The sequence below is a fragment of the Perognathus longimembris genome, chromosome 19 (assembly GCF_023159225.1).
Source record: "Perognathus longimembris pacificus isolate PPM17 chromosome 19, ASM2315922v1, whole genome shotgun sequence".
Lineage (NCBI taxonomy): Eukaryota > Metazoa > Chordata > Mammalia > Rodentia > Heteromyidae > Perognathus > Perognathus longimembris.
In genome coordinates this window covers 5995024-6019984 of record NC_063179.1, presented here as the reverse complement: position 1 = coordinate 6019984, position 24961 = coordinate 5995024, and the positions used below count along the sequence as shown (strand labels likewise).

The window sequence follows — 24961 nt, the reverse complement described above, 5'->3', positions numbered from 1 at the left end:
TTAACAACAGTGAGCCAGGCAAGATTTGATAGACGAATTATCTTCCTTTCGCATTCTCCGAGCTTTGCAGACTCAAACCCGCACATGAGCAGAAGCGAGTGAGACAGAAGGATGTGTTTGCCTTTGTCTGTCTGATGCAGAAGCCATTCCCATATGGGGGTACTCCAGGCGTCTCCAAGCCTGCTAAACTTGTCATTTAAGAGAGGCCATATGTATGCAACTCACAAGGTCACTGCGGAACACACAGATCAAAGCAAGCAAAGGAGAAATACATGCGTGGATGCAGAGGCGACTTGTCTTGAACTTGCATTTGGAGACTGTGAAGTACCTTTGTTTTGATGCTCGTTTGCTTCTGAGAATAATAGTCATTTGGATCACTTGGCATCTGGGATAAGCAAGTGTTTCCTCTTACACATATATTGGAGGCTTGTGCAATGTCAAGCTCTTCATTCTGGCTTGCTGTACAAGAGTCTAAGATTGGACATGTGCTCTAGACATTGCGATATCTACCTAATAGCCAAAACTTATGGTTTTATTCTCTGCTCTATTACAGACTCAGGGGATGACCTTGAAAGTGTTACTTAATTCCTTTATGCCTCATTACCCTCGCATTTATAAACGTTTTAGAGAAGAGTCCTTGCTCTCTCTTGGGCTGTTCCGGGGCTACTCATGTGTGCTGCTGTACTTTCTGTTCGGAGCCAAGAAGAAATGTGTAAAGGCTGCCACAATTTTAAGGGACTCTAGGAGTGACAAAAGATGAAATTTCACTCTTATACCGATAAGTATATTATTCATGTTCAGTTTCATATCACATGTGATAGAAAACTTAATATGTTAGAAGGCGCAGAAGCAACCAGGGCTAGTAGCACATGCCTGTAATCTCAGTAATCAGGAAGAAATGGTAAGGAAATTTCAAGTTCGAAGAAAGCCTGGGATACTGTAGGAAGAACTAAACAAACAAATAAAAACGCCATGTATGCCTGTGCCTGACATGGTTTTCCTACTAGAGTCCACTGTATACTTAATCTGTATGTGACTAACTCCTCTTTTCACTTCCTATAATTTTCTAAAAATGACAGAATCTCTTTTCCAAATTTGCTCAAACTTTGTCTATATGATTCTAATCCCTCAATGTGACTTTTTTTTTAAAATTGGAAGTTTCTTGGTAAGCAATATAACCTAAAGTGTTTGTGGACTTGAACTCAAGGCCTGAGGATGCTCTCCTTGAGCTTTTTCACTGAAGGCTAGCATGCTACCATGCTGAGCTATCGCACCACTTTCTGTTTTCTGATGATTATTTGGAGATAGGAGTCTCATGGACTTTCCTGCCTGGGCTGGTTTGTAACTTTGATCCTCAGGTCTCAGCCTCCTGAGTTGCTAGGATTAAAGTTGTGAGCTACTGGTGCACAGATACTAAACATACTTCTTGCTGTCACGGATAAGTAGCTGAGGTCCTATGAATGGTGCATGGATATCCAGTGGGTTTGTTATGCTCAGAACAGACTCACTGTCTGCACTAGAGTGTTTGGTCTCAACTCATTAGCTAGTATCTCTTAACATTTCCTGATGTTTCTATGCAGCATGAAGCAAATTTAAATGTATGAATGTCAACAGTCTGTTGCTTACATTTCTCTAGGTACCTAATGATTAGAGTGTGACTTATTCATGATTTTAAGCATACCATCTTGGAGATAAAATTTACAAATCAATTTCTGTTGAATGTTATCGTCCTCTTTTGTTCCACTTCCTCAATATATCAATAGGAGTGTGTTCAAAGTTCAGAAAGCCGCTCTATTGTTAAAAATAGCTAATTGAAAGGCATTTTTTCTCAATTGTGCAAATTATAGATGCCGTACACAGAAATTAGATAATGATTTTCCAATAAGATGATGTGTAGATTGGTTATTCTAAATTGAAATTCAGTTGCTTACACAATTTAAATTTAGCATCTCTGACAGAGTAATTGCTGTTCTATAAACTCGTTCTCTCTGCCAGCCGGGCCTCTGGGGGATGCCTTGCAAGACACGGTCCCAGGGGAACCCGGGCAGAGCCAATGGAAAACCAAAGGCCCTTCAGAGCCCAGCAGCGCTCCGGTACTGAGCCGCCACTGACGTCATCATAGATAGATCTGTAGCCACTTGTTTCTTAATTAAGTTAATAAATGACTAATTGATCCAGAAAGTAAATGATTCCAAACAAAGCAAATGCTCAGACAGTGAAAAGAGCAACTGAACAATCACATTACAGAGCAAGTAGGTTTAAACATGATCAATGGACTTCTTACTCATTCTTTCCGTCTTTCGTCCAGTTATTAACTTAGCAAATCATCCTTGAGACAGTGGTTGGTTAGAAATGCACATTGAGATGACAGACAGTTGCAGAAGAAGAGTTATTTAAAATAATCAAATTAAAAAATAAATAAGATATCAGATTAAAAGCCAACTAATTATAGTATTCATTTTATTTTAATTTTTTGAATTGTTTTGTAAAGGTGATATACGGAGGGGTTACAGTTGCATAAATCAAGTAATGAGTATATTTAAAAAATTTAATTATACCTGTGTTCACTAAACTTAAATGACTTAATTCGTTTATCTGTCCCTTAGAGTAACTAATAAATAACCCGTCTCCCCTCTTTATATCCATGATTGTAGATTTTGTGTGTGTGTATGCTGATACAAGGATTTAAACTCAGGGCCTGGGCATTGTCCCTGAGCTTTTATGCTAAAGGCTACCTACCAGAACCATTGTTCCATTCTTGTCTTTATGGTCATTAAATTGGAGATAAGGAAAGATAAGTAAGGAAAGTCTCACGGACTTTCCTGCTCAGGATGGAAACTTGATCCTCAGATCTCAGCCCCTTGAGTAGCTAGGCTTACAGGCACAAGCCACTAGTCCCTGGCTAAATTTTTTTCTGTTTCATTAAAGTGACTGAGCAAACCAAGACATATGTGAAGAACTCTAAAGGAAGAATCATCTAATTGTTTACCATTTCCCCCTTGTTGCAATCCTCCTATTTGTAAATAATTTCACAGCACTTCAGTGGCTTTTCTTAAAGCAGCTTCTCTGAAACAGTCATATCAGTGGAATCAAGTAAAACAAACACAAATAGAAAAGCCCTCATTTTTGATGAAGTTCTATCTCATTTGTTTATGTATACTTAGTTAATTAATAGAATTGTTACCTGAGCTAGGATGAATGGATGTGGAAAGCAATCCAGGTAGCTTCTGGTAAATCAGCCCCATAACCAGTGGTGGTGGTGGTGGGGGGGGGGGCTCCCAGCAGGTAGACAGCTGGCCCTGGGCGGGGAGGGGCCTCTGGTCAGCCAGTGACCGCATGGAGCCAGCTCAAGGAGCAACTGGGATTCTTGCTGATTGTCCTGTTGGGCACCTGAGCATGGAGATGAGAAGCCTTCAGGATGCACCTCTGTCCATATACTTTCTCTCTTCATAACGGATATTCATAGACACAGCCTTGTTGAAGGCCACCGCTCGTTTATTTCAACCGAGTTCTCCTCTTAAGCAGGAAGGAAGCTTTCCATGTTCATCTTTTGTGTCAGCACTGAATGCTTGGTTCAGCAAATTGGGTGTTAATTAATGTATCATATTCTGAGTTCATGGTAGACAAATCACTAGGGTTCCAACATGGATCATCCTGGGGTCTAATCTGAATGCTTTATCACAAGATGTCAGAAACGGACTTGACCATCCCTCACGACTGTGGCTACTCTCGTGAGAAGGAGACATGCTATTTCTTTCTTCTGAATCTCATTTTTCTCCATTTGGGAAATGGCATCATTAGTAGTGTATTTTGTACAGTTGAGGTGAGGGTGAGAAGATTTTCCTCTGTAATTGTAGAGAAATGGAGAAAGTGCTGGAAGACAAACAGGGTAGCCGTGTGATAAATCCATGAGTGGTGGCCTATGTCCTCAATATACAGAGTCAGCTTGGTATCTAATGGGTTCTTATTGTAAAATGTCACTTTTTTACCAAATAAAATGATAGATTTTGACTCCCATCCTATTCAATGTTCAAGGGTTGCTCACCTATGCATGATACAGCATGTCAGTTGATATTCTTTTTTGTTATCATTAAGTAGTTGTCCATAGTGGTTACAATTCCGTGAGGTTATGAGTACAAATCTTCTTGGTCAGTGTCTCCCCATTCTTGGCTGCCCCATCCCCCCAATCTTCCCTATTCACAACTCATGTAGTTGTTTTTGTATGTAATGTACATTAAGTACAATCACTATGTTTGCTCGCCCTTCAGCTCTCTGTTCCTGTACTTCTCTGTCCCCCGCAAACATCATGTTTACATTTCCTGGTATTTGTTTTGGTAAACAGAACTTAGCTTATCTAGAGGAGTTATGTGTTTGGATTCCTCAAGGAAGTTTCTGTTCCCTTGTTTGTGTGACAATGCATTGAGCCCTGTTACTATGCATAGTTGTATTCTCTCCACATAGGAGAGAAAATGTGCCTGTTTTGTCTCAGAGCCTGGCTTACTTCACTCCCCATGATTCCTCTTGTGAGTGTTGGAGGGTCCCTTGGAAAGGCTGTTTCAGTCTGTGGGTCTGTGACTGTTCTCTTTCTCTGTGACATGTATGGCAGCTCTCCTGCAGTGTTTCTGTTCTTAAATCCAGAACATTCTTAGTATACATTCTAAAATTGTGTGTGCACATGCAGCCCCCCCCCCACACACACCTAGACAGGATCAAAACGTGGTCCTGTTTCAACATTTATATGTGAGTGAAATACAAAAAGACAAACAAAAGAGAATAACATTTATAAATGTATGCATTTATAGTGGAGAGGGTCAAATAGGGTAATTCTGTACAAAGTATATGTGTAAAGACAAGAAATAATATTAAATCCAAAACTGACAACATGATCTCCAAGACCCAGTGAGAAGAAAGAAATGTGACAGAACCTCATATATGGCACAGAACTACTTTAGCTACATCTATAGATACACAGTAGATCATTCCCAATAAAAATACTGTAGGACATGGAACATGTTTTGAAAAATGTAGATTGTAGAGGAAAAGTAGCAGTGTACCTATAATTGGTTTATACATTATTTTTTTAATATTGTATCCTTTAGCATTTAACAACTTCTGTGATATAATTTTGAGATATGTTGGTATATATTTTACAACAATATTAGAATACCAATAGTTTTTTTTATTGTAGCTACATTTTCCTTAACTTACTTTGACATATTGTTCTTAAATATTTTTTGTAAGACAGGTGACAGTGACTTATACCTGAAATTCTAGCTACTCAAGAGGCTGAGATTTGAGGAATACAGTTCAGAGCCATTCTGGGCAGAAAAGTCTGTTTGACTCTTATCTCCAGATAAACACTAAAAAAGCTACAAGTTGGCCTGTGGTTCAAATGGTCTAGTGCCAGCTTTGCGTGAAAAAATATAAAAGATAGTACCCAGGTCTTGAGTACCCAAGCCTTAATACTGGCATATACAGCACACACACACACACACACACACATACACACACACACACACACACACACACGGAGTCTATTTTTATATAGCACATTAAAACAATGCTATATTTTACCCAGTTTTCAAGTGTTGAATACTATATTGAAATCTCAGGTTACATAAATATAGAAGCTGGGTTTTATTCTCTGTACCTCTAGATCAGCTACAGGGCATAAATATTTTTAATAACTACGGAGCATGTGTTTTAAACTCCATTTACTGACTTTGCTTTTCTTGGTGTGTGTGTGTGTGTGTGTGTGTGTGTGTGTGTGTGTGTGTGTGTGTGTGTGTGTTGTGTTCAGGCACCTAAAAGCAAGCTTTCTTTGTAGTTTATCCTTGAGAAATTTGAGAATGCCTATAGGAAATGATTAGTGTGAGATAAACTGTGCTCATCAACAGGAAGCAAAGGGAAATCACTGTTGAATTATCCTCCGATCATTCCTCAAGTAGAGTTTTCAGGTTTACACTTAAGTAGTGCGCTTTAATTGCCTGATATGATGAGATCAATTTGCTGAAATTTTACCCTGAACAGGTGAATGTTCTGTGATCGGCATTTTATCATGTAAAGACATTAAATGCATTACAAATTTTACAGATACATGGCTTAAACTACAAGTGGCCCGGCAGTGTAATATAATTCTATGTGATTGTAGCTCATTTATCAATAACTATTGATTGTATTTTTTTTTAATTTTAATTTTTATTTTTGCCAGTCCTGGGGCTTGGACTCAGGGCCTGAGCACTGTCCTTGGCTTCTTTTTGCTCAAGGCTAACAACACTCTACCACTTGAGCCACAGTGCTACCTCTGGCCGTTTTCTGTATATGTGGTGTCAGGGCCCCATGTATCTTTGTTTATCCTTCCATCCTTCCTTCCTTTCTTTCTTCTTCCTTCCTTCCTTCTTTCTTCCTTCCTTCCTTCCTTCCTTCCTTTCTTCCTTCTTCTTCCTTCCTTCTTCTTCCTTCCTTCCTTCCTTCCTTCCTTCCTTCCTTCCTTCCTTCCTTCTTTCTTTCTTTCTTTCTTTCTTTCTTTCTTTCTTTCTTTCTTTCATTCGTTCATTCGTTCTTTCATTCTTTCTTGTTGCCATTTAACAAAACATTTTACAAACACAATGTATCCTGATCAATGCCATCCCTTTCAATATCCTCACCCATCCCTTTCCTATCCACTCCTTCTTCATGGTTCTTAATTTTGTACAACATCCATTGAATTCCTCCTTCTCCTCCTCTTCATTTGTTTACCACTTATGCTTATTTTGGTGTACCCTAGTTTTTCTTTTCAGAAGAATTACACCAAGTTCTCCCTGAAATTGTTCATATTTTATTGAATACACTTATGTACACTTGCATACCACCTTCAGTGTTTGCTTACATATTTATACATTAATTCTAACTTCTACATATGAAAGAAAATGCAACCTTTGTTTCTCTGGGCTGGACTTCACCTAACATGGTTTTATTCCTTCATTTCCAAATTCCATTCTTTGCATGGATGTGTATATGTGCCACATTTTCTTGATTCATTTGTCCACTGAGAGCATCTGGGATGATTCCGTAGCTCAGCTTTGGTGAATAGTGCCTCAGTGAATATGGTTTTAAGGGTGGCTTTACTGTATCCTGGTTTGTAATCTTTTGGGTACATGCCCGGGAGTGGAATTGCTGGGTCATAGGGTAATTCTATTGCTTTCTAGAGTGGTTGAACAAGTTTACATTCCCACCATCAGTGTGTTCTCTTTTGGTCAAATCCTTACCAGCATTTGTTTTCTTGATAACGGCCATTCTAACTGGAGTGAGGTGAAATCTCAATGTTGTTTTGATTTGCATTTCAATATGGCCAGCGATGTTGAACATTTTGTCTCATGTCTATTGGCCATTTTTGCTTCTTCTGAGAAGACTTTAGCTTGTCAGTTCATTTATTAATCAGGGTCTTGGGTTTTTTTTCAATGGTTTACTTTTTTAAGTTTTCTGTATATTCTGGATATTAGGCCATTGTCTGATGTGTAGCTGGCAAAAGTCTTCTCTCATTTTGTAGGCTGTCTTTTTAGCTTTTGCCTATCTTCTTTGCCAAGCAGAAGCTTTTTAGTTTGACGCAGCCCCATTTGCCAAGTCTTCCTGTGATTTGCTGTGCTTCTGGATCTTTGCTCAGGAAGTTCTATTATGTGCCAAGGAGTCCTACCCTGTCTCCCACTCCTTCCTGCAATGCTTTTGTGGTTTCAGGCCTTATATTGAGATCTTTGCTCTAGCTTTGAATAGATGCTGGTGGATGGATACCCAGTTTTCCCAGCACCCTTGATTGAAGAGGTGATCCTTTTCTCCAGGCTATGTTTTTGGTTCCCTTATTGAATATTAAATGGCTATGGGTTTGTGGATTTATTTCAGAGTCTTCTGTTCTTCGAACTTGTTTGCTCAGAGACATTCTAAGTACATTCTTTTAAACTTAGAAACTTGTTAAGTACACCACATCATAAACAGTGGATGGGATATCAGTTAGGATTATATGGTCTAGTAGCAAACAATACTAAAAACTTAGCGACTTAACTAGGTACTCTATTTAATTACTCAAGGAACACGGCTCGTGCAGTTGGATAAACTGTGGCTTCCTCGCAACCTCTACAGTTTCTTGTGGCTGGCCGATCTAATACAATGAATTGGCTTTCTAAAGGGATAACAGAGAATGGAGACTGATGCACTGGCTTTTAAATGTGTACACTCATCTGTGATTATGTACAAATAAGTTGTAATAGCAAGGCTGGTTTTCATTAAATATTTCTTAAATGGAAAAGGAAAAATGGAAAACTAGTGAGTGATGACAATACTTACTAAGCTAGAATTAACTCATCCTCTTTGAATTGGGGAAAGAAGAGGCTTTGGTTCATACCAAACAGGAAGGGTCCTGTGGGAACAATGGAGATGATGTCTGGTGCCCGAATGTGAAGTCAAGACCAGAAAGGAGCAGGACTTGCCAAGAGAACCTTGCAAAAGTACTGCCAGAAAATGAGTCATTGGAAACTTATCACCAGCCATAGCTAGATTAATGAGGATTTTTATGGGCATTTTCTATGCCCTGGATGTATGAAGATCTAATTTTTAAATGAGGTACAGGGTATGAATAAGATTAGATCATCTTACGATATTAAAACATTTGTCCTCCTCACCATTCACAGAGAACAGGCTATTGTTTTATGCATATTTTATGAGAATTATAGATAAAGGATAATAGGATGTCCAAAAATAGTATCATTGACTTTGGCAATTCTATGAAAGGCTTCCTTCTCAAATATCCATGTACACTAGTCAGTGAAATCTTTCAACAAATGAGTGTAAAGATGCATTTCAAATGACAGTTTTGTTCATGCTTAATCATTAACATATTCATCTTTGCGATTTCTCACTAGCCGTGAACTTTTCTCGGAGATGGTTGCATGGAAGCAACCAGGAGTCTCCATTTATGTTGGTTTTGAATAACTCATGGGGATGGGAGACGTGTTTCTGCTCTGGGTTATTTGTGGTTCATTTCACATGGTTCTCTCTAAACTAACATTGCTGTAATGTCAGCATTAGGAAATGAATCCTACAAGAGCACTTCATGTTCTACTGCTCTAGAGCAGACTGCTCTAGAATGTAGGGCCTTGCACTAATATGATCTCATGGTTTCTGGCCCCACAAGTTCCAGAGCAAGTAGCTGTTTCTGTACTCAGTGGGGATGTCAGCCAGGGCTGTGTTTCCTGGAATCCTGCCTCCCTCACAGTGGCGGCCTGTAAGTGTCAGTCCAGTCCTCATCCCTCTGTGGTAAGGGAGCTGTGGTTATTCTTCACAGAGCTGGTGGTAGGTCTTCTTACCACAGCAGTTGCTTCTCCAGAATGGATGATACAGGAGATCAGGATGGAAGTCATAGTGCCTTTTCTGATCTAGTCTCAGAAGTCACACACACCCCACCCTTGAAAAGAGACCAAAGGAAGGTCTAGACCCTATCAAAGGAAGGGGAATTAAACTCTGACCTTGGAAGACAAGTGAGAATGTGCAGACACATTTAAAATCATGCTCTCCCACATTTGCCCTATGCTAGATTGTCATAACTAATAAACAGATAAGATGTATATGCTGATGTGAGAAAAAGTATTTTCATTAAGAGAGAACTGACAATATCTGAGAGTCTTAGTCTGAGGGAAAGGAGATTTGGTAATTAGGAAATGCTTATTGCTTGACAGAAATGATATTCTGGTTTGTCAGAAGCAAAAACAGATTTGCAAAGGTGGGATTATGGACTGATGATCACCTTTTTTGACATGTAATTATTGTCCATTTTAAGTGATTTATTGATCATATACAGGGACATTTCAACTCTAAAGTCTAGCAATTATGATTGAGGACAGTACACGTGCACGCACGTGCACACACACACATACATACACACAGAAAGGAGATGTGTGTTGTGTGACCTTCATTAGTACAACAATAACTACTGTGCACATATAGTTTTGGACTTAATACCTTCAAACAAAGATTTTTTTCTTAAACCCTTGTTGTAATAAGCTCTCTTCTTAAAATCAAAAGCTAATTATACTACATAATATCAGAAATTCTTGTCTTCAGGCAAAAATAGAAGATTATCATATGTATCGTGTAGCTATAAAAAAATACTGCCACTGCAATTTAGTTTTTGTTTTCTTTTCTTTTAAGATCAGAGGAAATATTCTTCTACAGAATTTTCCAAGCTAGGGAAAGCAGGGAAAGTTGTATAAGAACAGACAAAACATGGTGGCCTGTGATTAAATTAAAAGCAGCAATTTCCCTATTGCAATGAGTTAAACACACTGGATGCCAATATTTATTTACACTGTGGGATGCTTTTCCCTGACTGCCCACTGGTATGCATTCTGGACAGTGGAGACATTGAGCTCTTATTTCTTGAGAAATTCTTAAGTGTCAGATACATGCTCAACATCAGTATGAAGAGTAAATTGCCGTAATTTTGAGTGGACACTTTCAACTACTATGCAATAAGAACATGTTGCAGACCAGTGTGTGGCTGGCATTTGGGACTTTCTGTTTAATAGATAGTGACACAGTTGGTAATTCAGTGGGGGAATTGTGGGCTGGCTACCGAGAATGCTTTGCTTTCCTACTAGTTGTTTTTTTCCTTTTAGATCTGTGATTGATTAGGGGTATATAAAATGGAAAACTACATATTTGCTTGAAATATTATTAGGGATGACAAGTTGTTTTTCAATTAGGATCCTAGCTACTGTTGATTGTGGGCACAGATTCCAGTAGGAGATAGAATTGCAAAGGAAACCCCAGCACTGACAGTTGTACAGTGGTCAGGTGTCACTGGGCAATGAGCACATTGTATTGGGTGGTGTAGCTGAAGGAAGATTTAAGGAACCCAGAGATGCTCCATTACAGAACACATCAGAACCCTTCTTCATGGAAAAGGGGAGTCAAAACATAAGGCGTGGCTCCTGTCTCAACCTCTGTTCAAACCACTGTTCTGGTGATGAGTTTGGAATTCTGGAACCTGAGACTTTGTTTCTCTGGCACGAGGGGAAGTATTATTCTACAGCTACTCAAATCCATAAAGATCTCTAAGGCATATTTGTGATGTCTGGCAGAGCAAGGACACTTCATTCATTCCAGAAATGGGTCAGTGTCAAATATCAACCAAGTATGAGCTCTGAAACTGCCTTACTGTCTTCATTCATGTTATTCAGAAATTCTCATTGTAAAGATAGACATAAGTGTGATGGGCAGAAATATACACTGAGTATTCTACTATTAGGTATGTATTGCCCAAACAAATTAATTTGAACATTTTTCTTTTATTAATCAGGGAAGGTATATAGGACATTTCTATGCCCATCAAAATTGTAAGTATAACACTCGTCGACACTTTAAAATAGGGCTGCTGATGAAGTATATATCTTCTCTATTGTAACTTATTCAATAAGCATTAATGATGTCAACTCTTTGAGGGCACTGTTCTAGGCACAGAGGTCATGAATATGAATAAGACACAGTTTCTGAGCTCCAAGAATTCATGACCTAATTAGGAGATAGGAAATGTAAATTTATGGTGTTTCCATAAATTTAAATATAGTGCTGCCTAATAATACTTTTTAGATCCAACTGACAGAAAATCCATCCCAAACAACTAAAGGAAAAGGGACTACAGTTGTACCAAGAAGTTTCCTAATTATGAAAGCATTAAAAGATAATTTAAGGAAAGGGAGACATTGTCCAAGAAGAATTGGACTCATTACCTGACGTATGGAATTGTCTACCGCTTTGTACCACTCCTTAATAATAACAGTAAAGTTATGCTTAAAGAGATATTTTTAATCCCAGAAGAGGTAAGATCATCACAGCCCATAGTGATAAGTGCAGCTCATAGAGATAAATGCCATGCCCGTGGGAGATGCATGCTATCAAGGTAGAAGTGAGGAAGATATTCACTTTGTCAAGAGCTTTCCAGAAAGCATACAGATGGAAACAATGCATAACTAGGAAGACGGAAGAGGGAGGGAATTTAATAGACAGATGATGAAAGCAAAAGGGAGGGAGAACTTCAGGTGTACAAAATTCAATTCAATAAGCTGTTCTGAGGACTACAAGATGCTTGTTTTATCTATTGTAAAAACTGAAGGGTGAAGGGAAAGGCAGAACAAGATTTAAGATTTAAAGATGATTCTGAATGGGAAAGCCGATGCTCCCAACATGCAAAGCCAATCAGACTTCACCTTTTCTATCAATAGCTTCTAGACTGTTCTATTAGTTTAGTAGCCGTTATTCTGCTTCATGTAACTGTGTCAAACAGAATAAGAAGTATAGTGCACTCCTTCATGTAAAGTTTCCTGCTTGATAACTTTTTTGTCCAGATATAATGTGTCTGATATAAAATGCATTTCCTGCCTTAGTTTGGAAGCCTCTGTCCAAGGTACTGAGAATCACTAAACTAGGGCAATACAGCGTGTGGTGATCAAATCATTGGTGTAGATGTTGACTCTCTAATAAATTTTCTCGATAAATGACAGGCAGGTTAGGAAGGTTTTGTGGGTGTCTGGAAGGTGAAAAAGGGTCATGCTGAATTTGGTATTTGTGGAGTTTTCATATGTAGCTATTTGTGATGTAATGCCCTATACGGAGCTCAGTCGTGAGATTTTTTTGTTAATGGTAAATATCAGAGTTATAATTTGCACACTAGCCTCAGATGTGCATGGTGTTGCGAAAGAGAAGTGTGGGCAGTGTTCGATACAAAGTGTGGACGATTGGAAATGCTTCTTTGTAAGCTAATGGCTTCCCATTGGGGTTCTGCACCGGCATAGACTCTGTCACACCACCTGGTAACAATACACTATGTGTTTCAAGAATTGGATATTTTGCAAATTATGGCCAGTAGAAGCCCAGATCATTAACAGACTCAAGGTCATCATCACATTTTTCAAAATCCTCTTCAGAGACTTCCCAGGTTTCTTCCGTAGTGCTTTCAGATCCATACTGCTGCTGTCTGAAAACCAGCTACATTGTTCCCCTTTGCTGCTCCTCCCAGTGTACCTCCTGTAGGATTCTGGCCCCTTCTCCTTTGCACTGCCAACCCTTCAAGCCCATCCTTCCACCGTTCCTCCCTCCTTCCCTCATTCTCCCTCCCTCCTTTTTTTCCTTCCTTTTTTAGTAGTAGTGAGGTTTGAACCCAGGACCACACAGATGCTAGGTAGGTAAGCACTTCAGCTACATCTTCCCCTTCCCCACCCTGGCCCAGTACTTTTTGATGTGGTTATTTTTCAGATAAAGTCTCATGCTGCTTCTTGGGCTGTTCTCAGCCCATGACCCATTCTCCTACACGGCTTTCCCATGTAGCCTGGATTAAAATTATGTCCCACCCACTGGGCCTGCTTTGTTTGTTGATAAGGAGTCTAGCTAGCTTATTCTTATTTTTAACCAGGGTTCACTTTGAACTACCAGCTTCCTGATTTCTAACTCTTTCTAAGCACCTCTCAAAAACATTCTTACATGTGAATTATTGGCCTAATGTTTGTTAAGGAGTAGGTGAAAATTGCTGAGCTCATGCATTAGGTAACAAGACTTATTGACACTCAGAGAATGGGCAGAGGAAGTCTGTTCCCCGGTCCTCACTGACAGCATCCTGTTAGGATTTGGCTGCCTCTGGGTAAGCAGAGCCCATCACACTCAGTCGGCAGTCGCCTCCATGAATACTCTTTTTACCTTGCATCGGTCTTTGTGTCACTGAGGATCATAAGGCAGCTGGACCGCAGCTCTGTGGAGATAGTCACATTGTGGTTGCATCCTTGTCAGTGGTCAAACAATGGTACAAGTGGGACTCCCCAATCCCAAGCCGTGTTCAGGCCTCCTGCTGTTTCCACCATTCTGAAAATATGGGCAGAACCCTCCTCTCCAACACTCGGATGCCAACAGCGCTCTGTGCTGCCCCCCCATCTACGAGTGAGGGGTGTGCCTCACTTGTTGTGGCCGGTGAATAAGTTTGTGTCTATGACTAATGACCGTCGCCTCACTCTTAAGTTGTCAGCTAGAATGTGCCATTCTCTCCTTCCTGGTCTTGCAGTCTGGTGCCCTGGTTGAGTGCTGAGCATACAGTTCAGTGCTGTTTCTTGCACACATTTTTCCCAGATTCTGTTGGCAAGTTGCTGGTTGTAAGTATCAACTCCCAGAAGCCTACGTGATTGATGGCTGTATGTGAGAATCCGAATACCCAGGGCATCCCGTGGCCAGCAGCGATGGTGGCAAAAACCTTAGACTCATCAGGATTTCTGAAAAGCAGCTTTCTTGAGTCAAAAATATATCATTCAAATACCACAGAGAGAAAGGCTCCTAACGCAAAGCTCATTTTGCTTATGTTATATGCTCTAGCAAGCAACCATTATCGATTTTACTCTAATAGTTCATACATTAACTCTGCAAATAACTGCCTGCTCTAGATCAGATACTGAGCTAGGTGTAGTAAATTGAACAGAGATATAGGACAGATTGAGTTTCTGCCCCAATTATATTTAACATTGACAATGATTAATTACTGTATTTTTATATAATGTCAGGGATTCGTTTTAAATTTCTCTTTTGAAAGCAGGAAGCTAGCGTACCTAGACCTTTACCTGGGTGTAGAGCACAAGCATAATAGGGCTGTGTCTTCTGCTTTTGAGATGTTAGTTACACATACAGGCTTGCACTTTGGGTGGCCAAGTGATTAGACAAATGACATGCTCAATGTTAGTGTTTGTGTCATTAATTCATGCATTTTTATGGAGCCTAATTTTAATTAAAGTGTTTCTGCTCATTCCTACATAGTGGGATGGAAGATTAGAGAACCAACTTGTCAAAATATTTTATGGCAGTAAACTGCTCAGATTCATATATATTTTAAGGGCAAAATTTATAGTTTCTGTTGGTCTATTTATTATTAAATTAATATAAGATGAAGGAAAATTATTGAAATGATGCCTAATGCAGAAAGTAGAACCAAATTTAAGTCTATTGTGATAATAGTTTTGTTTTTTCAAACATAGGTTCAAGAGCAGGGAGGGGTGTCTGGTGATAAGGAAGGAGATGCTCTCTGATCTGCATGAGAAAGGAAACCAGGATAGGAGTGACCACAAGCCAGCACTTGGCTGTGCTTCTGTTGCCCGAGGGGAAATCTAAGAAGGTAACATCAGAGGCTGTGGAACTGGAAGTAAAGAAAATAGTGTGAAAAGATGTATAGAAATGAGAACTAGATGCTGTGGCTCACGCCTGTAATCCTTGCTACTCAGGAGGATGAGACCTGATGATTGTAGTGTGAAGCCAGTTGGGGCAGACACATTGATGAGAATCTTTTACAATTAACCAGCCAAAAGCCAGAAATGGAGGCGTGGCTCAAAGTCGTGGGCCAGCTTTGACATAACTGGAACCAAGACTGGAAAAGCAATGTTGCACAGACCCGTGGGTTTAGCCCCCAGGGTGACACTTCTGAAGGTGGTGTAGAACCTTTAGTAAATGTGGTTCCTTCCATAGGAAGTGTTTGGGTCACTGGGTTGTGCCTATGAAGGGGGCTGGGGGCTGAGATGTCTGGTCTCTTGTTCTTTTCCTTCCTGAATCACAAGGCAAACAGTTTTCACTGCCATTCTCTGACCATCTTTACCATCTGCTACAACTAGAAGAGGGTGGAAAGTGGTGTGTCTAATCCTGTTTGGACCTAACAAGTAAACCTCTCTCTTGTGTCAGTGAAGGCATTTTGTTTTAGTAACAGAAGACTAAGTGACCCCAAAACAGGTGTATGGATTTGAGGTCGAAGGTTTGCCCTAAGTCTGTTCCACACACTGTATTAGCATCTTCACTAGAGATCAGGTACTCAGACCAAACCTTTGGAATCAGAGTTTACCCATGGCCTTGAAAGCTCCCCTTCATTGTATTTATATTCAGATAGCTGCTTACCACTTATGTTGCTCAGAATTAATGCATCAAACAAGGACTACACAAAAAAGGTGACTAATGAGGGCTGGGGGCAGGCTCAAGTGGTGGGCTGGTGGGCAACTTAATTGGCTGGTGTGTGACAGGGCCCATCAATTATCATGTGGAGGTTCTTGATGAGAAAGACATCATTGCCTGGGCAGAAATAGCCAAAGTAGAAACAAGCTTGGATAACAAAAGTATTTTTTTTTTTATTATTCAGAGGCTTCATTTAATGTTACATTATGCATGAGTGTCAATAAATGTTACATCTATGGTCCCCAAATTGGGGGGCAAGACTTTAAGCCTTTCAAAATGTAGGCAAGATATGTATCCTGTACCAAGTACAAATTAAATCTATAATGCGAAATGTTTAGGAAAGGAAAGTTTAGAGCATCATTTATCATCAAATCTCATTTGGATTTGCATATTGGAGTTCAAATTGAGAAGGAGGCACTGCCAATGGGCTGTTTTCCTTCTGTTTTCATCTCAGCCAGTTTTTCTGAATTTTCTCCTTTCATCTGTGACAGTGGCAATATGATGGATAGTTTTAAGGTAGTGCTTATTTATTTTCCAGGCTTAATGCATATCAATGGCTACATCCTACTTTAAGTGTTGATTTATCCAGTTGTGCTGATTTGAAGTAGGAACTAGGAGAGATATCCTCTTGGAACATGTGTAATTCATTTTAGATGGAAGTGTTCACAGAGAGCTGTGCTACATAGCACTTCCATCAGCCTGCTGCCCAAACACTTCCACGAATACTGACCAGCAGAATTTAGGGCAAGAAAATGAAGAGGACCAAATTCTTCTTGTCTTACTCTACTTGATGTATAATTGAAAAATATTACTGAGTAGGTAGCGTAACCAACAGTAGTTTATTTCTTTATAGTGCTGATGACCAGAAGTTCAAGGTCAGAGTACCATCAGGATTGCTTCCTAGTGAGAACCGCTCTTCCTGGCTTACAGCAAGTACTTTCTCTTACATGGCCTTTGTTTTTGAGTGAGAGTCATTGTTTTTTTTTTTTTAATAGTTGATTAGTGTATATTACTTGTATAGGTGTTTCCTTTTTCTTATAAAAAAAAAAACAGTTCTTTGGGATTAGAGACCAAACTTTGTGTCCTACTTGATCCTTATTCCCCTTCCCAAAGGTCCTGACTTCATAATGCAGTCATGTTGCTGGTTAGTGATGAAATCCACACTTGCATTTGAAGAAATACAATTCCACTACAATATGCCTGTATAGGCATAGAGCCATGTGACTTGCTCCAAAAATAGCTAGTTATGTTGCATTGTTTTTGTTTGGATAAAGGCCTCATTGGTACCAAGTTCTCCTAAAATGAATTGATCCAAAATATAGATTCCTTCCCTCCCTGCAGTCTTTCCTCTGTGGAAAATGGGCTCGTCCAAGATGCTACTTGGTTGTTCGCAGTTTCTATTAGGTGTAAAAAGACTTCTGTTATATGCAAATAATAAACAGGGGAATTTCTGTTACACTTGACTTAAACATGAAAGCAGAGTTGTATTCTTCTATGTGAAGTTGATAAAAGTATGTGAGAGTAACAAAGGCCAGTGATAAATTTATGACACATTTGTGGATATGTATATAGGACCAGCCCTGCCACAGAAAAGTATGCCTTTAACTATGAAAAGTCTTGGCGACCACATCAATTTTGTTCCATATATTCTGTCTCTAGGAAAATGTCAGTTGGAAATGTCATGAATTTTATAAGTAAGATAAAAATTATAACAGATAAATTTGTATATATATAATATAGATAGGAGATTAAACACTAATACACTATTGAGTAATTTTGTTGATGTCAGAAATTGTTCATGAGGTGTTGGTATTTAGTAAAACATCCTTTTCAGAAATAATACATTATTCATCCAGTATGTAGGATGCATTACATCAGAAAAAGTAAATTACCCAAATTCTACTTAAATATATTTCTCTAGAATAGCAGAACCACTGGTTGTTACTGTTCCTTTATTTGCCTTTTATTTCCCTCTCTTCCCCCTATTTTTGGAGTTTAGCAAGTACTGATTTTTGGTGGATTACCTCTGATCAAGAAAAAGCACTTGGGCATACCACTTAATAACAAGTACATAAGCTTAAAGTTTTCAGTAAGCCATGGAAATTATTCTAAGTCAATGGCATCTAGGCATGGAGATGGCTGTCGGTTATGGCAGCTCTGATGAGCTTCCTTCTCCATCTTTCCTGCTATTGGAGAAAGAGAGAAGAAAGGGGGTGAAGAACCAGGTCTGTGTTGCTTAGTCCACGTGGGTAAAGTTGTCAAGTGCCTATGCTTTGATCTCGTGCCTGTTAGACCCTATATTGTTTTAATAGACACATCTCACGTATCCCACTTATCTCAAAGACAAAACGTAAAGGTGTGAGCGCTATGTGGATACAAGGAGAAAGCAGTCTACATACTCCAGTTGTTTCATCTTCTATAATTACATCTTGTTCTGACTCTGTAGCCCTTAACTTCCATTTTCCTGAGGCGTTTCCCCTCGAGTTGTCTGATAGTTACACCTGTGTATGGTGATGATCTCGCCTCACACTGAGCTTGTCTTTTCCCATTGCAGGAGCTATGCCCGTCCCAGACCAGCCCCAGTCAGCCTCGGAGAAGACCAGCTCCCTGAGCCCTGGCTTGAACACCTCCAATGGGGACGGCTCCGAAACAGAAACAACCTCTGCCATCCTCGCTTCGGTTAAAGAACAGGTAGACACATTTCCATTTCTTGAATGGATTACTGGGGACATTTAAAAATTGCTTTCCCAGATAAACAAGGATTTTTAAATTGGCGTTGGAGGAAAAGTAATAATTTTTCTAGCAAAATGTTACTATTCATTATATGGTTACAATTGCTTTTGACTTCATGATATCATTCATAGTTTAGGCAGTTTTCTTGAAGAAAATATTCCACAGGGGAAAATACTCCCCTACAGGTGAAAATTTGACCGATTTGTGGATGAACCTATTGCTTAGTACTGTTAAATATTTGAGTCCAAATGTTGGTCTTTAGAAAATGTACAGTCTAATAAACTGTCAGCATATAACCAGGAGGCTGAGGGTAAAATATTATGTGTGTTGACAGTGAGCGAATATCACGTTAGGATGAAGAAAATTTGTCTTCTCGGTGTTTCTGTAGCTGGCTGTTGGTCTCTTGGGTGAACTGGATGATATTAGTATTTTAAAGGTTATATGGGATCATACTTATGTAAGGGTTCAAGGAAAATTGATAAAGTCTACCTTATATGGAAATGCATCCACTTGAATGGATTTATTGTGGACATTAAAGCGGAAATAAGAAGTTCTAAACCAGGCCCTGGTGGTTCATGCCTATAATCCTAGCTCCTCACGAGGCTGAGCTCTGGGAATCACAGTTCAAATCAGGCAGACAAACCCAAGACACTCTTTTCTCCAATTGACCAGCAAAAGCATGAAGTGGAAGTATGGCTCAAGGGCTAAAGCACTAGTGTTGAGAATTTAAAAATCTTAGCAAAAGCGTGTGACGCGCTGAGTATTTACCTTATGCACGTGCACATGCACGTGCTCGTGCACACGATTTCATTTCAATCTACAAAACACGAAAATGTTAAAAAATGATACGTATTCTATTCTAGCTAAATGTTGCAGTTGGAGACAGTTTACATTCTTTTCCATTCCAAATGAGAATGTGAAGTGTTGTATGTTTATAAATCGCATAATGTTTCTATGAAGTAACATTTGAAATGTCTCACAATAGCCTTTGATCTTGTCTGGCTGGAATTATGTTCTATAGACTTGAGTGACCTAGAACCTGAGATTTTGTGCATCTGAATACATGTTAAAACCTTTATTTGAGATATAAATAGAAAGATAAACTATTACTCGATAAAGAGTTGAAAAAAGGATAAATCCTTCCCCAAACAGATCATGTAGATATTAACAAAAAATGAATTGGAGCTATAGTTTAGAATTTGTGAAGAATTCACACATGTTTTAGAAAGTAAATGACAGATGGTCCTGTGCTTTAAAAACAAAATAATAGACTGGATTGCTTTTTTGTTTGTGCATGTTTAGGATTAGCTAGAAGAATTATAAGAAAAGAAATAAAACTGGTGCTATTTGCCCCCCCTCCCCATAAGTTTAGTTACCTCGAGGTGGGACTGGCCTAATCACAGTACACCAAGAAGATAAGCAAGAAAGACAGGAGGAATCAAAGGCAAAGTCAATTAAATACTAGGTGGGTTTGGCTCATCGGAATCACTCCTACAATCGAACCTGTGTTGTTTCAGTATTGGGTGTAGGTGGAATACCTAAGGCAAACTTCATTACTGGAAATGAAATGACTTTCAAACTTCTTTTCCTTTTTGTTTCTGGGCATTACCTCTGGGTCCTGCTCATGCTAGGCTGGTATTCTACCACTGAGTTATGTCCTTGGCCCTGTGAATTCTTGGTGACAATTTTGTTTTAAAAAAGAAGGAAATGGCATCTTTCTAGGTCATATAAAACATTCATTGTGGTTTTTTTTTTTGGGGGGGGGGAAGCAAAGCTGAGATTGTGATCGCATGTCCCTAAGGAGAGAAGGAATGAAGCTTTGTCCTGTGTACTTGAAATACAGCAACATGAGGCACTCAAGTCAATTCAGGGAGCCAGGTGCCTGGTGACATCAGCAGAAGTCAGCAAGTAGGAAACTTCAGGAACTTTCTTGCTTTGCACAGATAATCTATTTCTTCCATAGCTGGTGACTGTATTCCTAAATTGTTCTGTACACTATTTTTTGTCAGTACATGACTTTGAACTTGACTTCCAGTTTGCTAGGTAAGCTCTCTATTGCTGAGCCATGCCTCCAGCCATTTTTTAAAATTTTTTATTAATTAAATTTTGTTGACAAGGTGTTGTGCAAAAGGGGTACAGTTACATAATAAGGCAGTGAGTACATATCTTGTGATATCTGATACCCTCGTTTTTCTTTCCCTTCCTAGATCAGGTAGGCATATATACAATACCCAGTATACCAAAAACATATACAGTAACCACGTGGTGTATGCCAAAGGAAATTCACCTAGGACTTTAAATGTAATGTCAAAAATAGAGTCCTCCTGTATCCTTCTCTTGGAGTTGTTTTTGCTTATCCTCGTCTTATATGATCATGTGTACAAAGCTGTTGAGCTATTGTGATCCGCTGATAGGTCTATTCTAGACCTTTTTATGTTTAGTAGTTGTTTGGTTTTAGATACATAATGTAAGGTCGCTGACCCAAACCTGTGGAAATACCATTTGACAAGAAGTTTTTTGTTTCCCAGACGTGGTCTCTACTGTCCCCACCCCACCCTCCCCAACAGTCATATATCAAGCAGACCATGCCCCTTTGTTCTGTGTGTTCTAGGCTTGTCTCGCTCAACATTATTTGTTCAATTTCTGACCATTTCCCTGCGAATACCAATATTTTATCATTTCTAATCGCTATGTAGTATTTCCTTGTGTATAGGTGCCTCCAGCCATTTTTGACGCTGGCTGTTTTGAGCCACCTGCATGGAGATCATCCTATTTTTTTCCTTCCCAGGGAAGCTGGGATGGCAGATAGGCCCTGGCGTGCCCAGTTCCTTCCATGGAAGAGGTATCTAACAGTTTTTACTGGGCAAGCCTGCAAAAGGGACCCTTCCAGTCTCAGCCTCTGGTGGGGCTGGGATGACAAGCATGCCCAGCCTTGCCCTTGGTTGAGAAGTGGCCTCATGAACATTTTGTCCAGGGTTCACACCAAAGCGTGATCCATCCTCCTTTCCTTAGCCTCCCAAGAAGGGATTCAGGTGTGAGCAACTGCCTTCATCTCCTACATAATTCTCAATTTGGAGCTTACCTTTATGTACTTAAAATACATGACAAATGTATTCACACTGTTTTTGTTTGTTTTATGGGGTGCTATGGTTGGAACCCAGAGCCTGCTAGTACTCCCCTCCCCCACCCCCAGTCCTCTTTGTTTTGGTTTCTTTTTGAATAGGGTTTGTGGTTTTCAAGGCTGAACTGGACCATAATCCTATTTAAACTTCCTGAGTACCCAGGGGTGACAGGCATATACCACTATGACCAGATTATTGTTTGAGTTGGGGTTCTTACTAAATGTTTTGAAGTACCTGGCTTTCAGCCACAATCCTTTGTACCACCAATGTAGCAGGAATTATTAGGTGGGAGCCACCATAACCAGAAAAGAGCTTTAAAATATAAAAGTTTGTAGAGGAAATTTTATGTATTGAAAAACTCCAAATGATTTACAGTCCTTGAAATTGTGAGTATTTCTAAAACCCTAGATCTTCTGCTGCTAGACTGGTTGTTCTTGCTCATTAAATGCTATCCATATTCTACCTCATCTTTGTGCATTTGCGGAAAATTTAAAGTAGCAATATTTTAGTATGTTGTTGATTTCTAAAAAGTGAAAACAAGTTCTCTTGCTTTTAGTCATTAATGGCATTTAATGTAGGAAAAATGACTTTCTCAGCTTCTACTATGGGCAGAATCAATAAGCATTTTACACAGGGCGAGTTTTATAAAGACACTAAAAATCATTTTTTGAAATTCATATTATATAAAATCTAAAGGAAGCTATTATTATTATTATTGATCTGTGGTACTGGGTCTTTAATTGAGGGCCTTGCACTTGCCTGGCTGATACTCTATCCCTTGAGCCAGGCCTCTACCTCTGCTTTCTGCTGATCATTCTAGAGATGCAGTCCAGTGAACATTTCTGCCTGGATTTCTTCCAGCCTTGATCTCCGGATCTCGGCCTCTGGGTAGCTAGGGTTAATTAAGGCTGATGCCTCATGGTAAAGAAATCTTGATCTTTCTCTCCACTCCTGTGTGTCTGGAATACCTTCTTGCTTAGCTAGCCTCTCCACTGGTAATTTGAAATTACCATTGCTCTTGGGAAACCTAATTTCAATTGCCAACTTGACTGGATTAGGGCATGTCTGGGAGATTAGTGAATCACACCTGGTGCTGCTCAGATGATCAGAGCATTGGTCTCTTGGATGGATTAATCAATGGATGGATTCCAAAGCTCCCTGGCTTTTGGGGGGAGGCGGGGGGGCTATGGATCTTCTTGCCTGGTTGGCGGAAGCGGGTCCTTGGAGATGTCTGTGTGTTTCCTTGGACTTCCCCTATTTTCTTCTCTGCTTCCTGACCAGTAGGACAGCCCCGTCCTCCACGTCCTCCATACCCTCCCACTGCCCTAAGACTCCAACAAGCCTGCACTCTGAAGTTATGAGCTGAAGTCAGTTCTTCCTCCCTGTGTTGCTTCTGTCAGGTACTTGCTGCCAGCAGCCTACGCATATGTAGCCCAACTGTGTGTAGCTGGAAGAGTATTCGGAAGGGTCCTTGAAATGACCTTCTTTTACCATCCTTCCAGTGCTGTATATTATTGCAAAATCTTTCAACAGTGTCAGTGTTACTGCAATGTGCGGCCATGGTTTCTAATAACACAATGTGGTATATGGTATATGACCTGTAACTCTTAATCAGCTTCAGAGAGGAATTTACAAAAGGCCTTTATGAAAATAATGACAGAACTATTATCCATGAAAAAGAGGAAATTAAAATATCTCTGGGAAAGGTCAAGAAGACAGAGGTTTATCAGCCAAGGGCAGTGAACTTTAAATTCATGTGTTCAGAAAAGGTAAGAATTCCACATTGCCCCAGAGAAAGTTCGACCCATTGAATCCTTTCTGTAATGTCACCACTTATAAAGAGAATTACGTTATTGCTGATTTAAAGGTTCGTTTCTTAGACAGGTGCCGGTGGTGACTCATGCCTGTAATCTTAGTTACTTAGGAGGCTGAAATCGGAGGATCATGGTTCCAAGCCAGCCTGGGCAGTAAAGTCTATGAAAGCCAGAGGTGGCACTATGGCTCAAGGGGTAGAGCACTAACCTTGAGCGCACAGAGGCTCTGGAACAGTGTCCAGGCCCTGAGTTCAAGCCCCAGGATGGGAAAAATAAAGTAAGATAAATTCTTATTTCAAGCCAGATGTGGGTGGGAAATGAAAGAATTTAAAGAAACACAATTTCCCTCTGTGATTTTCATTGCTAGAACATCAGTGGCATGCACAGTGGGGATGTGAAGATAGAGCTTAGCATTTGTAGAATTGGGTCTTCATATTTGATGTTGTTTATAATGACGGAGAGGCAGAAGCTCAGCATCGAAAGCCTTGTGAAAGCCCAAGACTGGGGTGAAGGGGTATGGAGGGATTTAGACTTCCATGTTGGAAGGGAAGAGATGGCCCAGACCATCACACTGACAGGACCTACTGAGTTTGATGAGATTGTTTCCTTGTTAAGCTCAAGGGACCAGAAAAGTAAAGGTCAACTCTGGAATCCAGAAAGAAACATGCCAAGCTATTTTAACGTGGGGAGTTAGTGCTAAGAGTTCTATTTATGGGTGAAGAATTCCAGAAATATGTATATATCCTTTTTCTCTTCTACCCTATCTCAAATTGTTATAGCCTACTAATTTCCTGAAAGGAAGTAGTACTGAGTTTGCAAAAGGCCTTGTGCTTTCCGGACAGTCACTCTACCACTTGATTTATACTCCACAAACCCTTTTTGCTTTAGTTACTTTTTGTTGTTGTTGTTGTTGTTGTTGTTGGTTATAAGGTTTAAACTCAGGGCCTGGGTGCTGTCCCTGAGCTTTTTCTCTCAAGGCTAGTGCTCTACCACTTTGAGCCATAGCTCCAGTTCTGGTCTTCTGGTGATGATTAGAGATAACAGTCTCATGGACCTTCCTGTCAAGGCTGGCTTTGAACTCCCATCCTCAGATCTCAGCTTCCTGAGTAGCTGGGATTATGGACCTGAGCCACTGCTTTAGGCACTTTTAGAGTAGGATCTCACGTTGATGCTCAGGCTAGCCTGGGCCATGATGTCCAGCTAGGCAGGGCACACAGGAATCAGGACTCAGCTTTGAGGAACTGAGATGGAGTCTCATGAACTTTTGGCCTGAGCTGACCTCATCTTGTGGTCCTTCTGATG

The 24961-nt window shown here is 39.9% G+C and overlaps 1 protein-coding gene across 2 annotated transcripts in view; it reads left to right on the top strand.

The window, feature by feature from the left end:
- Ctnnd2 (catenin delta 2) overlaps positions 1-24961 on the top strand; it is a 716561-nt gene that overhangs the window by 116361 nt on the left and 575239 nt on the right. For both annotated transcript variants that reach the window (XM_048368208.1, XM_048368209.1), the window contains exon 2: positions 18545-18681. In XM_048368208.1, the coding sequence (XP_048224165.1) occupies positions 18545-18681 (137 nt within the window). The remainder of the gene's footprint in view (positions 1-18544; positions 18682-24961) is intronic.